The 17,062-nt window shown below is 42.4% G+C and overlaps 1 protein-coding gene across 7 annotated transcripts in view; it reads right to left on the bottom strand.

Annotated features, from left to right (window-relative positions):
• Positions 1–16,194, bottom strand: part of ELAVL2 (ELAV like RNA binding protein 2) — a 61,204-nt gene extending 45,010 nt beyond the window's left edge. For 3 of the 7 annotated variants that reach the window (XM_068422503.1, XM_068422505.1, XM_068422506.1), the window contains exons 1-2: positions 12,749–12,820; positions 10,087–10,327 (exon numbers count right to left, since the gene is read on the bottom strand). In XM_068422503.1, the coding sequence (XP_068278604.1) occupies positions 10,087–10,327; positions 12,749–12,820 (313 nt within the window). Of the gene's footprint in view, positions 1–10,086; positions 10,328–12,748; positions 12,836–16,179 lie in introns of those variants that run through there. The other 4 variants (XM_068422507.1, XM_068422509.1, XM_068422510.1 and 1 more) reach the window with 4 other exon arrangements.
• Between the last annotated feature and the right edge of the window lie 868 nt (positions 16,195–17,062).

Raw genomic sequence — 17,062 nt, 5'->3', positions numbered from 1 at the left:
GTGCTATGTAAGCAAATACTTAATTCCAGCTACTCACTGCCTTACCATCCTCAAAATTTTCATTTTTTGTCATGGGAATGTTTAAAAGTTTCTACACTGTAGATAAATAGCCACTTTGCAGACTAACCCACTCCACAGATGTGCCATACCATTTGTCTCCTCTTGCTTCCTCTGGGACTTGAAAAGAAGGAAAACAGCTTGCGACATTTGTCTCCCACCCCATCTTCACATACAGTACAAGGCAGCAAGAAGTCTAGACTCTCAGATTAAAGCATAAGTATATGACTATATCTCGATTATCTACCGGCAGTCCTGGTTAACTGGAGAAGTTTCAGCTGACTGGAAATTAGCAAACGTAACGCCCATCTACAAGAAGGGTCCGAAGGACGATCCAGGGAACTATAGGCCTGTCAGCCTGACCTCGGTGCCAGGCAAGGTGATGGAACAGATCATCCTGAGTGCCATTACACGGCACATGCAGGAGAATCGGGGCGTCGGGGCCAGCCAACATGGATTCATGAAAGGCAGGTCCTGCTCGACCAACCTGGTCTCCTTCTATGACCAAGTGACCCGCTTAGTAGATGAGGGCAGGGCTGTGGATGTAGTCTATCTAGACTTCAGTAAGGCATTCGACACTGTCTCCCACAGCATCCTCCTAGACAAACTGGCTGCCCGGGGCTTGGATGGGTGGACTCTTAAATGGGTTAAAAACTGGCTGGATGGCTGAGCCCAGAGAGTGGTGGTGAATGGGGCAAAGTCCAATTGGCGGCCGGTCACTAGCGGTGTTCCCTAGGGCTCAGTTCTGGGGCCGGTGCTGTTCAATATCTTTATAGATGATCTAGATGTAGGGATTGAGTGCACCCTCAGCAAATTTGCAGATGACACCAAGCTGGGTGGCAGAGTCGATCTGCTGGAGGGTAGGAAGGCCCTACAGAGGGATTTGGACAGGTTAGATAGATGGGCCGAGACCAACGGCATGAGGTTCAACAAGAACAAGTGCCGGGTCTTACACTTTGGCCACAACAACCCCATGCAGCGCTCCAGGCTGGGGGAAGAGTGGTTAGAAAGCGGCCCGGTGGAAAGAGACGTGGGGGTGCTGATGGACAGGCGGCTAAACATGAGCCAGCAGTGTGCCCAGGTGGCTAAGAAGGCCAATGGCATCCTGGCCTCTATTAGGAATAGTGTAGCCAGCCGGTCTAGGGAAGTGATTGTCCCTCTGTACTCGGCACTGGTGAGGCCACACCTTGAGTACTGTGTTCAGTTCTGGGCCCCACACTTCAAGGAAGATGTTGAGGTGTTGGAGCGAGTCCAGAGGAGGGCAACCAAGCTGGTGAAGGGTCTGGAGGGTCTGACCTATGAGGAATGGCTGAGGGAGCTGGGGTTGTTTAGCCTGGAGAAGAGGAGGCTCCGAGGTGACCTTATTGCTGTCTACAACTACCTGAAGGGAGGTTGTAGTGAAGTGGGAGTTGGCCTCTTCTCCCGGGCAACTAGCGACAGGACAAGAGGACACAGCCTCAAGCTTTGCCAGGGGAGGTTCAGGGTGGACATTAGGAAGAATTTCTTTTCAGAAAGGGTTATTAGACATTGGGATGGGCTGCCCAGGTAGGTGGTGGAGTTACCATCCCTGGATGTGTTTAAGAAAAGACTGGACATGGCACTTAGTGCCATGGTCTAGTGGACAGGGTGGTGTCAGGGCAACAGTTGGACTCAATGATCCCTGAGGTCTCTTCCAACCTGGTTGATTCTGTGATTCTGTGTGACTATACTATACTTTCTTCCTGTATTCCTGTAAGGTTAGTTTACATGCCCTAGAATTAGTCTTACACTAAGGCAAGTGAAAGATTTAGGGTTGAAGAGTAAGCTAACAGTGTTGACAGCAACAGTGACAAGAGACTTGAAAGAAACTGCCAGCCTAGGCTCAACTGAACAATGAGATCACTCTGAAACTTACAAGTTCACATACAGAAAAAGTCAGGAGCTTTGCAATAGCACTGACAAGGGATAAGGTTTCCAACAGCTCTGCTCTTGCCAGACACTAACATGGGCTAGGAGTTTTTGCACTGGTATGACAGAAGTAGAACAAACTAGAGGTTAACGAGTTTCACATGTTCTAGAGTGAAGCAGCCAGTCAGACAACACACTTCCTGCTGCTTCCACTGAGGACACAAGATACCTTTTCCTTTATTACTGGAAGATTGCTGTAGAAGTCACAGCAAGAATAAGAGCTAGAACTAAGAGATTAGTGTTTCACTCACGTTCTACAGAGACACAGTACCTAACCCACAGAAAGAAAAATCCTTCTCCATCTCACAGCCTCAGCTGTTTCGGCAGGCTACAGTTCAGCACTGTCACCAGGTGCTTCCTCAGGCTCTGCACCAGAAGAGAGTACTCTATAACCAAGGATCTGACAGCATAGAGTCCCTTCAAACACTGCACTGACTGTATGCATATACATCGCACACACTGAATTATGACCAATGTTAGTAAAATGTTATCTGCTACTTTTAAATACGTAAAAGCATTTACGAAACTAAATTATACAGTTATCCAGAGCAGCTGATAAGAATTCAGTTATGATGTTTTGCTGAGATCAGGGTCTCCCACCTATTGTACAACTAATTAGTTCATGTGGTAGTTTTGTACCTTGTACATACATACATCTGCATTAGTCAAAAGCACGTAAGAGTTAACATAGACTCCAAAATATCTGGGCACAATGACTCATTCCAGACAGATTCTCCGGTTAGCAAGTGAAGATAAGTGACATTTGTGCGCCACTTCTCAGATGCTGCTCTTGTGAGGGGATTCTCACATGAAGAGACTCTCGTTCAGCACCCTTTAAAATCTTCATTAGTATCAAGGTTTAACTTCTCTACCTTCAGTAAAACAACAGAACAGCAAATAGCTATTTTAATTCTTACTGAGAACACTTTCAGTGTTTTTTCATTAGCTGAGCAAATAAACTTCACTTCAGCTACCAATGTTGCCCCAACAGCAAGTTGTGCCCGTGAACTGCATGCTTGGAGATGACCAGCAGGAACCTTCTGCAATTCAGCTTTCTCCCCTACCTCCTTCACAACTAAACCCTTAGATAAAAATCAATAAAGGGACACAAACTTGAAGTTGACAGTACACTGCAAGGAGCTATACCCATTGGTTGAAACAATTAAGACGATGTTTTAACAAATTCCACTCCATGGAAAAAGCACTACTGAAGCTACTAATACAGCCCTTTAAAAACAGGGCTTCAGACTACTTACATGAAATTAAAAAGCAAACTCCAGGGTGCCTCGTTCCCTCCAACAGGTTTTCCAGAGGCAGGGAGACCCTTGAGCTCAACTCATCTCAATCCTAAAGTGTGCAGACAGCTTCAAGGAACTGGGGCACTGCTATAATGCAGTCTTAAATGCACTCCAGTGTTGCAGATGTGACTGCAGACTGAATATTAGACAATAGGGTGGGAAATCATTTGGTTCAAATCCACAGGCTATTCTGACAAGAATTTGGGGTCAAGATGGCAGTAGCCATCCTTGATGCCTCTGAATTTCAATACATGGCATTGATGACCCAGTATGTAGCAGGCTTCTTAAAATTTACTAGTGGAACACATCAGTAGGATATGGTCTGTGACTCTGATGCTGCCTGCTAATATGGACAGATAGGTCAGAATGTCTTGTTTTCTTCATCAAGTAATGTTTCACTGCTGAGAAACGGTTCACTTGCATGTTTCATTTCATTCACCCATGCAGATACTACCAGATTTCTGGATATTCCTGTACTGGAGAAGTCTCTTCTGCTTGGCAAGCAGCTCTCAGTTCCAACATGTCATAAATGAAGTTTCACCTCATGAAGTAGCCAGAGGATGCATCCAGTACTGATATGGACCAACCTGAATTAGACAGTCAAAGGTAGACCAAAGCTTTGTCCCTTATCAATTCTCATTTGCAGTTTAGCCTGTATGAAAGTGTATTTCAATTTCTATGCTCCCGTGAACTTCTCATCAATTAAAGGTATTCACGAAGCATCTAGTACTCATGACAGTTCATTTAAGATGAAAAAAATGACTGCTTTAACACAGGAATTAAACCAATATAATTCTGAAATTCATGCCAAATCTCTTCCTTCACAGAAACCTGGTTAACAATCCCTGTTCTGAACTGCAGAAAGAAAAGAAAAATTTGCTTTTCAAGAACTCTCTGTAGAAAACCTGAAAATGACCAAGAACAGGACTGGAACTAGAGCATTCGTTCCCCAGCATCCACAAACACAAGGTAATCTTGCTTCAGGCTACTTAAATCAGAAGCATTGCTCCCAATGCAGTTATAAGGTCAGACACCACATTTCTCAGTCTCATTTATACTAAAACCTTTTGGACCAAGACTGATGCAATGTTTTTGCTGGCAGCTCAAAGTATGCCTCAAAGCTGACAAGCTGCTCTCTGACAAAGGAGAAACACCAACTGTAACCCCAATAGTTCCAACCCTGGAGTTCTCACCTAGGAAGAATGTAACTTAAATTCAGTATCCTTCTTAGGCATCACTTTTTGCTATACAGAAGACATCACACCTTCAAACAAGAGGTCTGCAATTAAGTCTTGCTCCATGCCATTCCCAGGCAAGGAGTCTTTTGACACTAAGTAGCAGTAATGTGAGATTCTAACATATAAAACATCAAAACCATTACTTAAGGATGTGGGCAATTTGCACATCCATCATTAAGACCTTGGGGCTCACTTCTGTGTGCCTGCAGCAGCCTCTTAATTGGGAGAAGCAAATAATCCTCAAGCAACTTTAATAAGGAATGCTAAATATGTGAACTCAGATCCACACGACATGGATAAACACTTTCAACAGTCATCCCACTAACTGATCAAGTACCAGTTATATCTTTCCACTCCTGGAACAAAAGGTCAGGAGATGGCTAAGTAAAGGAGTTTTTGTTTCGAAGCACTGAAGTCATTACCTGCAGAGAAGACAGGCTTGTTTTCTGCCTCAACTGGCCTTCAGCTGAAGACAGCAAGGTGTGGCATCAGCCCAGTCTAGTCTCTTTGGCACCCCCAAGCATACTCAGTATTCTTCATGGTGAAGCGCAAAGATTGCTTTGACATTTGGTCAGCCCAGAAGGACTAAAAGCAGTGGTTTCAGTAAGGCTACCATGCTGAGGCAGGGTACTTTACAGATTTAACCATTCCACTACCTAATGTGTTAAGAGCAAGCCACCTGCTGCGGGAAGAAGTGCTGGTCATTCAGATCCAAAAAGGAGGCAAAGCAACCTTCATTCAAAGGCACAGAAGTCAGCCAGAGACTATTTGATAAGAAGGATGCCAAAGGCTCAGTGTTGGGCTTTAAGAAGGCTCTTATCTTGACTCATTTTGTGCCACTAAATGGTCCCTACCTCAGGGAGGGTAAGTTGTCAGCAATCACTAGTTGAAATGAGGAACAGCCATGAAGCATGGCCTAGTGAATTACCAAGACAGCGGTATATGTTCTGGTAGTTGTATTTTGAAATTCATACTCTTCAGGCAGGATTCCGTTGTTTTGGGGGCATTTGCTTTCAAATTAACAGAACAGTCAGTAGAAAAGATCGAGACTTAAATTCCCGTTCTTGCAGTCTCAGAAGTACAGCATCACCTCTCTAGACCTGACTATAGCCATTTCTCCTCTTTAGTTTCTACTTTCTAAGGTACCTGAAGTCAAGCATAAGATTGACTGATGCTGTATGGAGCTGAACTGCAGGAAGTTGAAGAAGTAGGGCTTGAGAATCCACCTTGTGTCTGGGGACACAGAAGTGTAGTTTGGCAACAAAACTGTTTAGAGGACCGTAGCCAAGACCTATAAACAAAAGTGACCAATGCCAAAAACATCCCTTTATATGTAACAGGTTATTCTCACACCATGCACAAGTAAAAAACTTATCAGAGACAGTCACAAATGCTGTCTCCAGCACGAAAGAATGATGACAGAAAAAAGCATCCTCAAAGAAGATAGTGATTAGTCAGTGCCATATCACAGAATCACAGAATGGTTAAGGGTTGGAAGGGACCTCTGAAGATCATTTAGTCCAACCCCCTGCCAAAGCAGGTTCACCTACAGCATGTTGCACAGGGTTGCATCCAGGTGGGTTTTGAATATCTCCAGAGAAGGAGACTCCACAACCTCCCTGGGCAGCCTATTCCAGGGCTCTGCCACACTCAAAGTAAAGAAGTTCCTCCTCATATTCAGACGGAACTTCCCATGTTTCACCTTGTGCCCATTGCCCCTTGTCCTGTGTCACTGGGCACCACTGAGAAGAGTCTGGTCCCCTCCTCTTGACACCCACCCCTAAGTGTTGATAAGATCCCCTCTCAGTCTTCTCTTCTCCAAGCCGAACAGACCCAGCTCTCAGCCTCTCCTCATAAGAAAGGTGCTTCAGTCCTTTGATCATCTTTGTAGCCCTTCACTGTACTCTCTCCAGTAATTACTTATGTTTCTTGAACTGGGGGACCCAGAACTGCACACAGTGCTCCAGATGTGGCCTCACCAGGGCCGTGTAGAGGGGAAGGATAACCTCCCTGGATCTGTTGGCCACACTCTTCCTAATGCACCCCAGGATACCATTGGCCTTCTTGGCCACAAGGGCACATTGCTGGCTCACGGTGAACTTGCTGTCCACCAGAACACCCAGGTCCTTCTCTGCAGAGCTGCTCTCCAGTAGATCAGCCCCCAACCTGTACCGGTGCATGGGGTTATTCCTCCCAAGGTGCAGGACTCTACACTTCACTCTGTTGAACTTCATGAGGTTCCTCTCTGCCCAGATCTCCAGCCTGTCCAGGTCTCGCAAAATGTCAGCACAGCCTTCTGGTGTATCAGCCACCCCTCCCAGTTTTGTGTCATCCGCAAATTTGCTGAGTGTACACTCTGTTCCTTCATCCAGGTCATTGATGAGTAAGTTAAACAGGACTGGGCCCAGTACTGAGCCCTAGGGAACACCACTAGCCACAGGCCTCCACCTAGACTCAGCACCACTGATCAAAACCCTCTGGGCTCTGTCGTTCAGCCAGTTCACAGAAGCACAGAATCAATCAGGTTGGAAGAGACCTCTGGGATCATCGAGTCCAACCATTGCCCTGACACCACCATCTCAACTAGACCATGGCACTAAGTGCCATGTCCAGTCTTTTCTTAAACACATCCAGAGATGGTGACTCCACCACCTCCCTGGGCAGCCCGTTCCAATGTCTAATGACCTTTTCTGAGAAGAAATGCTTCCTAATGTCCAACCTGAACCTCCCCTGGCAAAGCTTGAGGCTATGTCCTCTTGTCCTATCACTAGTTGCCTGGGAGAAGAGGCCAACTCCCACTTCACTACAACTTCCCTCCAGGTAGTTGTAGACAGCAATAAGGTCACCTCTGAGCCTCCTCTTCTCCAGCCTAAACAACCCCAGCTCCCTCAGCCATTCCTCATAGGTCAGACCCTCCAGACCCTTCACCAGCTTGGTTGTCCTCCTCTGGACTCGCTCCAACACCTCAACATCTTCCTTGAAGTGTGGGGCCCAGAACTGGACACAGGATTCAAGGTGCGGCCTCACCAGTGCCAAGTAGAGAGAGACGATCACTTCCCTAGACCGGCTGGCTACACTATTCCTAATAGAGGCCAGGATGCCATTGGCCTTCTTGGCCACCTGGGCACACTGCTGGCTCATGTTTAGCCGCCTGTCCATCAGCACCCCCACGTCTCTTTCCACCGGGCCGCTTTCTAACCACTCTTCCCCCAGCCTGGAGCGCTGCATGGGGTTGTTGTGGCCAAAGTGTAAGACCGGCACTTGTTCTTGTTGAACCTCATGCCATTGGTCTCGGCCCATCTATCTAACCTGTCCAGATCCCTCTGTAGGGCCTTCCTACCCTCCAGCAGATCGACACTCCCACCCAGCTTGGTGTCATCTGCAAATTTACTGAGGGTGCAATCAATCCCTACGTCTAGATCATCTATAAAGATACTGAACAGCACCAGCCCCAGAACTGAGCCCTGGGGAACACTGCTAGTGACCAGCCACCAGTTCTCAATCCACCTTACTGTGCACTCATCTAAGCCACATTTCTTGAGCTTTCCTATGAGGATGTTATGGGAGACTGTCAAAAGCCTTGCTGAAGTCAAGGAAGTTAACATCCACTTTCTCTCGCCTCATCAACCCAGCCAGTCATGTCATCACAGAAGGCTATTAGATTGGTCAAGCATGATTTCCCCCTTGGTGAATCCATGTTGACTACTTCTGATGACCTTCTCCACATGCTTAGAGATGGCATCCAGAATGAGCTGCTCCATCACCTTTCCAGGGATGGAGGTGAGGCTGACTGGCCTGTAGTTGCCTGGGTCCTCCTTCTTACCCTTTTTACAGACTGGAGTGACATTGGCCTTCCTCCAGTCCTCAGGAACCTCTCCTTTTCTCCATGTCCTTTCGAAGATGATAGAGATTCAAAGATGATATCAGTATTTCCACTAATTGTATATTAGCAGAATGCAGGTATAAGCACTAGCAATTAAAGTACTGTGTATTATTGAAAAAAGGTACAGGGTCTAGCTAAAGTCAGTCTCACTGTGCAGCAGACAAGATAGTCAAATTTAGGAAAAGAGATCCCTAACTTAGCTCACTCTGGCTCACCCTCAGCAGGTGCAGATGTAGATAAACTAAACACTTGGGAAATACTCCCCTTAGTATCTTTTTGCTGCCAGATTCTTGTTTAGGCATTATCCTTGCAGTGATCACACTGTAGTGACTACATCAATGTGGGTAAAGGTGGCATAACTTCTTTCTGCCATGCTAAAGGAGCACTTATGCCATCAGGACAAGAAAATAAAGCATGCACTATATGCCAAAGACAAGTCCTCAGGTTAGGGTCAGTGCTGCCTGAAGGTTTTTAGGCCTTGTCCTCCACTATTCTTGTACACAGTTGGGGAATACGTCTCTAAGCACACCCAAGCCATCAACACAAATGTGTAGTAGGGGCTGAAACTACATGGAATCTGCGTCAACTAAAGCTTTTGTCTTCCCACTTCCCACTGTGCTACTCAGGGAACACCAAGTCACAAAAGTTTTTATTGAGTGTGAGGAAAAACTTCCATGTTCTGTCACTACATTTCAGTAATAGGAAAATACTGGCTTCCATCCCTTAAACCAAGGCATAGAGAACATGCAGCCTCGAAGAGGTACGGTTTTAAACACACAGAAGCTAACCAGCACATTCAACAGTTGCAACCAAAAACATAAGTTAAAGATGCATTCTTGAAAGCCAAGTATTTGAGGACTCTGCAAAAAAGCCAGGAACTAAAACACCAAAGTCAACATTTCTGAACAAAACTGTCAGCATAAGTGGTACATCAATGTTTTTTAATTTAAGAGGGCATAGAGTTGAAAAATGGTGATGAGACAAACTGAACTTTTCCAGCTATCGTTTCATTCTTGTTTTAAAGTGCAGGCATCCATCTGGTAGTTCTTTCAAAATTAAATGACTGGTCTAAATACATGCAACCTATGCACCAGCTGTTGCTAAAATAAAGTACTAATAGAATACATCACACTGCAGTTCATTCTTGCCCTCAAGACAGCACATATCAATTCAAGTGTGCATCCTAAGGAAACTGCTCAAGTGCTGCAATGCAAAAGTGGCTTTACCTACGAAGTACAGTAGTCTGCCGTTTTCCCAAGGTACAAGTTTAATTACGCCATCCCTGAAAAAGGAAGTTTTGCACCAACTAGGGCTAATGAAGTCATGACTCCAATGGAGTTGAATAAAAACTCAAGTAAACCTTGTATAAATATATGCTTTTACACATCCGAATCTTCTTTCCAAAGACTCTAAAGCTCAGAAGATTTAAATGCCCTGTAAGCATTTATAGCACTCTTACAAACCTGGATGAAATGCAAATACAAACGCTAAATTTTTTGGGTGTAGAACCTAGATAACGATGAGCCCAAGTTCCTTTGGACTAGCAACACCAGCACCGGTTTCTTCTGCCTTTATTCCATGATTTAAGAGAATGGCAAAACACCATCTGATGGCTCACTGCTTGGAAAACGAAAAGATGCAGAAAATCCCAAAACCAACATACCTGTTATTTTGTCCCTAACAAGCTTGCAGGACTCTATCTCACCAATGCTACCAAACAGACTCTTCAGTTCCTCTTGTGTCATGTTCTGTGGAAGGTAGTTGACTATTAAATTGGTCTTGCTGTCTTCTGTGTTTCCAGAATCAACTGGTGATGAGCAATTGTTTATGGTGGTTGAACCATGGGCTGTGTTATTGCAAGTTGGTCCATTAGACAGTTGTGTTTCCATGGCAGCAATTACCTGCTGAAAAACACAGAAAACAAGAACCATCAAAATTCATATTTCACCATCTATCAGGAGAGTCCAAACAAGAATCTAGATGACCTGTCACTATGCAGAAGTGGTATTGCCAGGGCCACATACTGCCTCTATATGCAAAAACAACCCCAACAATACAGAAGGATTTTAACTCTTAGTCAAGGCAATACTTTAAAAACTTACAGGCAAATAAAGTTTTCACTAAAATCTTCTAGGAGCTCTCTCAATTGAAGACAACACTCAAAGCTTAGTTTCCATCCTCCCCCATTTCCTTCATTTAGGGGCATCTTTCTAGTATAGAAGTTACCAAGCAGAACTGCCCTCTTGCAAGGGTTATCAGTTCTAGTAACTTAAAACTGATAACTGAAATGATATGAAATGTAGCTTTTAAAGTGACAATATTTGGTTAGTTTCAAAAAGAGGTGGGTGTTAACTGTATTCTGAGCCTATTTCTCATAAGTAATAGCAGAAAGCAAGATTAGGAATTTAAGGAGATATTTAGAGATACACGAATATGCTGGGATAGAAAACAAACTCCTCCTTGATAACCTCTAGGTCAATCTTCTGTCACCACAGGCTGGAAGTAGGTTTCTAAATTTGATTAAACTAACAATTCCTGGTTCTCACTTCTTCCCTCCCCTTCAACCTGAGAACAGTTAAATTTGAGACTTTGATTTACTTTTAGACATCAAAATAAGGAAGTGGTCACCACTCCAGGAACTACTGCATTTCACCCCCAAGTAACTGACTGTATGATTGGCAGATACAGCAGCAATCCTGTGGAGAAGTGCCAGTACTTGCCCACAAGCTACCACACATACAAAAAGCTCTCTGCCATCTCAGTCAGTCACTGAATGGTAACAGTTGGTAAATACAGACGATTTTTAATGGCAGCCTAAAATCCAAGACGTGGGCAGCCTACCCTGTTTGAGACCAACTATACAGGACCATGTCCAACAGAAAATATAAATTAATACTCCAGTAATAAGCGTTCCAACACAGAAGTTTCACTAAAAAAACCCAGCAATCACTGAAATCCAACCTCATACTTAAATTTCTAGGAGGGATTATCACACAAAAAAGCCTGTTGTAAAATCGCAGTGTAATGTCAGGACCTCTGGAGGTCATCTGTCCTAACCGTCCTGTTCATAGCAGCATACGCAATCAATGCATACCCAAACTGTTGATTAGGCCAACTGTACTCAGTGATTGCAAATTTTTATTTCCCAAAAACATGAGAGAGGGTAAGTTGAGTGTCTTAAACTACAATTCAGACATTCCTGGGACCACATTTCTATGTTCTGCATAAAGTATTTTCCAAAAGGTTACTTCAGCACAATGCAAAAAAGGGAAGATGCATCTATTAAGAATATTTAATATAAAAATGTAACCTAGTTCTCTTGAGGAGCTACAACTGGAACAACATGTTCTTCCCTTGTGATGAACTCCAAGGGGTAACCTGTTCCTGGGACTGATGAAACAAGTCTGCTGAAAAGATGAGAAAGTAGATGATCCCAATTAAGATAAATTACTTTTCAAAACACTAGCATATCTGGCAGAGCTAGTAGCCACAAATGCTGTGCTCTGGCTGAGGCTCTCTAGGATTGCTATTTTTTTTTTCTCTTTTTCTTTTTTCTCAAATTTAAAGTGTTCATTGATCAAAATCAGCAGGATTTAGCAAGGACAACAAACAATCCTCACTTAATTGCACATTTATTTTCATGTTCAGGTGGCAAGAATGAGATCCTAAGCCAACATTCAAGTGAACAGCTGCAGTAGCCTGTGTGTGCTGAAATTACAGTATTTCTCAGCTATAGAACCATCTGCTCTGAATAAAGTGATACTAATATGTTTTACAAGTAATGCATATTCCACTGATAGGTTGAATACAACTGTTCATAAAACACAAAGCACTTCAGCAGTTACTAAATATTTTCCACCCAGAAAAATAGTGTAAGTTTATTTTTAAATTTACAGTTTTCAAACAATCTTAGAATAAGACTTGCAAATATACTTTTAAAATAGTAATCATAAATACACAGTACACAGTTCTTTTAAGTTACTGAAATTTAGTATTCAGACCATACCAAAACCATTTTAGTACAATACTACTCTTCAATTATCCACCAAGTATTTTGAATTAGCACTAAAATCTAATTGACATTAGAAGAAAGGCAAGCCACTGCAGTGTAATTTCTACAGGAGATCACCGTATTATAGAAAAAGTTGTCATGGTACGCCAGTGCGCTCTAGGCTCTCATAGAGTAAGGACACAACCTACAACCTATAACGAAACGTAGAAGAGAGTTAATGTTCCAAATGGGAGATTAAAGAGTTTGGTATGGCCTCAGCACTATTAACATGTAAAAAAGCAGCCTACAGAATTTAAGAAAAGTTCCCACAGACCCCAGTCCAAGGCTCTGCTGCCCACGAACCACTTCTAAGCAGAGAAGCCACATCACACAGTCTGACTGCCATGTTAGTTTGGAGTTGCCGTCTGCAATATGGACACAAAAAGTACCATATGTTAGATTAGCAAGATAATGCAACAGATCAGTTTGTACAAATTTACAGTAATTCATTTATATTCCCAGCACGTCCATGCAGTGTGGCTTAATTGGATTTGAGGCAATTCCAATCTAATCTTTCCAAATTCAGTTCTAAAGTTATTTTTCTTACACGAAATAAGACGCTTATTTTTAAGAAGATTTAGAAGACAATGCAGTCTAGTTACCCTTGCGTCTACCCTGGAAACTACCTCTAGAACCACACCATGCCTAAAAGGAACTATACCACACAACAAATTTTTAAATCTTCAAGACTGAAGAGGAAACACAGAAAATGCAGTGAGTCGATTTTCCATTAGCATGTAAGATGACCATGCACCACTGAAAAACAGCTCCCCTTACAGGCCTTTCCCAGCCCACAAAAAATTACACAAGACAACAAACTACTCTGCTAGAATCCAGTCTGCTCCTAAAATCCTAGGTTTTAAAAATTAAGTAAAATAAAATCTTGCACAGATGGTATTCAGTAAGTCTCCTTCCAACAGCTGTTTAAGAGTACCACCGGACATACAAGTGGCAATAGAGTCAAGGATTTCTCAAGTGGAATAACTGGAGCAAAATACGCAAGAGTTCTTCATCAGGGTATATTTGTCCCCAAGCACATTGTTGTTTGCTATTAAATAAAACATCATCGCAAACCCAGTTGGATTTGAATTGAACAGTGCTAGGAGGATACCACAAAAGCTAATGGGCCATTTGCAGATGATCACAAGTAGTCCAGATGTTAAACATAACCACAATACTAGCACAAACAGGAAGACTCCTGACTGTTGCCACTGCTTGAGACTGATGTAAATACGAGAGATTCTTTTTGCCCCGGCTAGCAGATGAAGTAGTTTAAACTTGATTAAAAAAAAAAAAAAAAAAAGGACTGTATTTCGGAAGGCTGCTGCATCCAGGGTTTATAAACACATCATTTCAGTTTGCTACCGAAGTCCATATGGTTAGCTGATTTTACGTATGGTCTTTATTTCTATCTTAATTCGAAAAAGCCCTTTAGTCATCTCTTTATGCAAAACACTGAGGCTTTGGTATCAGCTGCAAGCATGCAAACCATTCTCTCTGGTCTCAACCCAAAACCAATGCTAACAACTGCACTTCTGAAGCTCTCCATTGTACACAGGCAAGTATGTCTGCTGAACTGCTTATTACATGAAGAAAAACTAAAAGAAGTCAGTTGAGACTTTCAAGTCCAGACAAGCTTTATTAAGGAGACTGCATTACAGTGGCTATCTACAAAATTCTCTGTCCTACAGAGACTGTAGTGATGTGCGTAAGATGATATATTCAGATCTCTGTGGCTCTCAGCAAAGCAGCATAACCTGGTAAGACTTATTTGCTTCCTCTGAGCCATGGGCTGCAGATGGAAAACTTCAATAGGACAGCTTACTTGTGTGCACAGGACTTCAGGGTACTCGCTACACAGACCTCACTGTGCCCTTGAGCATTACAGCACTTCGAGAAAGCAAAGAGCACCTCTCAATTGAAGTACCTCCAGTTTGCATAACATCTGTCTTCACTGAAGTGTTCCACGAGGTACTCATATCAATGTACTAGTCAGTCAGTTCTCTAACTACCACACCATTATGTCTCAAACCCAAGTTTTGCTCTACCAATTCTTCTACCATTTTTAATACTTCCAAAGCTGTACGGCATGAACTTTTACATCTAGTTTGGAAAAAACTATAGAGTTATTACCCTTTTATTTATACTTCTACCTGACCTGAAAAAAAATAAGGAATATCACTAATTACACCAAAGAAAAAAAAAAAAATTAAAAAATCAGTTTCCAGCCTAAATACTGTACTTTAAGTTAAAATGCACATTAACATAGAATTTGAGCTGTGAAAAAAGTCTCCAAAAAAGTTTTAAAATACTGAGCTACTGAAGAATCACTAGGACCATTAAAAAAGCTAATACAGTTTTTGACTCTTAGCCTCAGAGACAGTATTATACTTCAGATTATTAGAATAGCTCAGCAATTACTGCATTCAAAACGTAAGAAATCAGTCAGTTCAGGAAACAGAGCTCTATGCCTGTTAAAGAAATGTAACTTTGTCTTAAAATACATTCAGATTAGGAGGAGAACCAGACAAGTTGGAAAAGGAAATCTGCTCGCTCTTTACAGTCCTGAAAAGAAGCAGAACTGAAGACAAAGTTGTTCAGTTCAGCGAACCTGTGAGTGGTTCCCTTTGTTAACATGCAGTGCATGGGAGCCATCTACCTTTCAATAAACTTACTTTTAATTCACCAAGCACAGTCAGGATTTTAAGTCCAAACACTCTTAAACACTGTTTGTGGCATTAACTGAATCCCAGTTTCTAATTAGCTGCCGTTCAAGTAAGTAATGAGTAAGGTTTGCCTAGCAGAGAGCAATTAGCCTTTTTTTTTTTAAAAAAAAAAAAAGACATCACAAGTTAAAAAGCCATACGGTTTATGCGATTAGTTCTGGCTGCCATAGAACAGTTCCAATTACACCAACAGTAGATTTTTATATGAGAACTTTAGAAAATAAAGTGGAGCTAGCAAGATGAAGACCAGCAAAATAATAGCCACAATGGTCTACTAATTTTCCCTGCAAAACAGGTATTTGGGTATGTAACATACTCAACTGCTCATGTTCAGCTGAAAATGGAAGCTGAGGCTGGATCCTGGCACTGCTGAGACAGAACCAAAGTGGGGTAACAAAACAGAAAAGCCTTCAACCACTGTTACCACCTCAGGTGCATATACTAGGGAGAAACCCTTAGCGCACCACACTTCTGGCCAAAGTCTTTATGACCACCTGTTTTGATTCATACCTGTGCATCCCTGTCATTGAGGAAAAAAATGATTTCACATCAGTTCTATATACAGAATTTACTTCTATTTATAGACATGACACCAAAATCACCGCACTGATGCCTGCCTTGGTTAAGCTATACAGTTCTAAGTGGTATTATTATAAAGGTGATTACAGAAAAATCAGCACCTTGAATCTAAGTGGTCAGACACCAGATACTAAACACATCTGCCTCCTCCAACAGGTTACCACTGTTCAGAGGCAACTGAGGCTGTTCCTTGAGATGCTTCCAGCTTCTAGGGTCAGAGCTGATACAACGCTCTCAAAATCCTAAGAGATCCTAACAAGCTCCTGAAGAGTTGCACACCAGAAGACTTCGTAATGTGCTTTAGAATTCAGTACTTGCCCTTTTTTCTCTTGGGTACAGACAGTACAATGGAAGCCAGCAACAATTATTACGTGTTGCTATTTGGATAAGAAGATGTTACAGACTTCGTTTTCATACCATTCAACAGAACAAGCAGAATGCCATGGCTCAGTACAATGTCCTTTATATCTTCCAGATATGAAGGTCTAAGCCAGAACTTTAGTCTCAGCTTGTAATAAAGTTATTCTCTTTTTTAAAATTGAAATACCCAGATGTTTCACAGAGGATTTATACCACGTATTTTGACTCACAACCGGAACAAAGGTAATTTAGCAAAGAGAAGTTGTACATAATCTAGATGCTGAATTTTGCTTTAAAAAAACAGAACTCAAAAAAATTTTAATATCTCCAAAAATATTTAATTTGAAGGGCTCTTTTTTTCTTCAAATAGTCAAATATCTTAGGAGCCTTCATGAAAGCACAGCATTAATTTGTGCATACTCAAAAAAGCTGTGCAGTAAGAGATAATGGAGGCTGATGAATCCAGCATATGCAAAAACTACTAACAGGCTGCTAGAATACCCCAAACTTCTTATGGGTAAAGGCACATACAGGCCAGAGGGCATATCTTCAGTCAACAACCTTACCTGTCAGAACAGAACACTACTCACTCTTTCAGTTTCCCTGTAGGAAGGATAGCTGTCAAGGAGAGCTTGCTGGTTATTCTGATGTCCACACATTAACAGCACATATTGTGCTTGGTAAGTCTGCACAAACAGGCTAAACAATACTAATTTCTCAGTCTGTGTTTTCACTGTTATTTTAAAACAGCATAAACAATTTTTCCATTAGCAGCCCTCCCCACATGCAGGTCCATTCATTTGTGTCATTCCCTCCATTACGCTAGTGAAAAAATCTGTAGCACAAACTAGATTAGGATACTGCTCCACAGAAAAACTCACTCAGCCCCAGAGAACCAACCAGTACAGCATCTCATACAGTTA

This window comes from Nyctibius grandis, chromosome Z (assembly GCF_013368605.1).
Source record: "Nyctibius grandis isolate bNycGra1 chromosome Z, bNycGra1.pri, whole genome shotgun sequence".
Lineage (NCBI taxonomy): Eukaryota > Metazoa > Chordata > Aves > Nyctibiiformes > Nyctibiidae > Nyctibius > Nyctibius grandis.
This window is presented reverse-complemented; position numbering and strand designations above follow the sequence as displayed.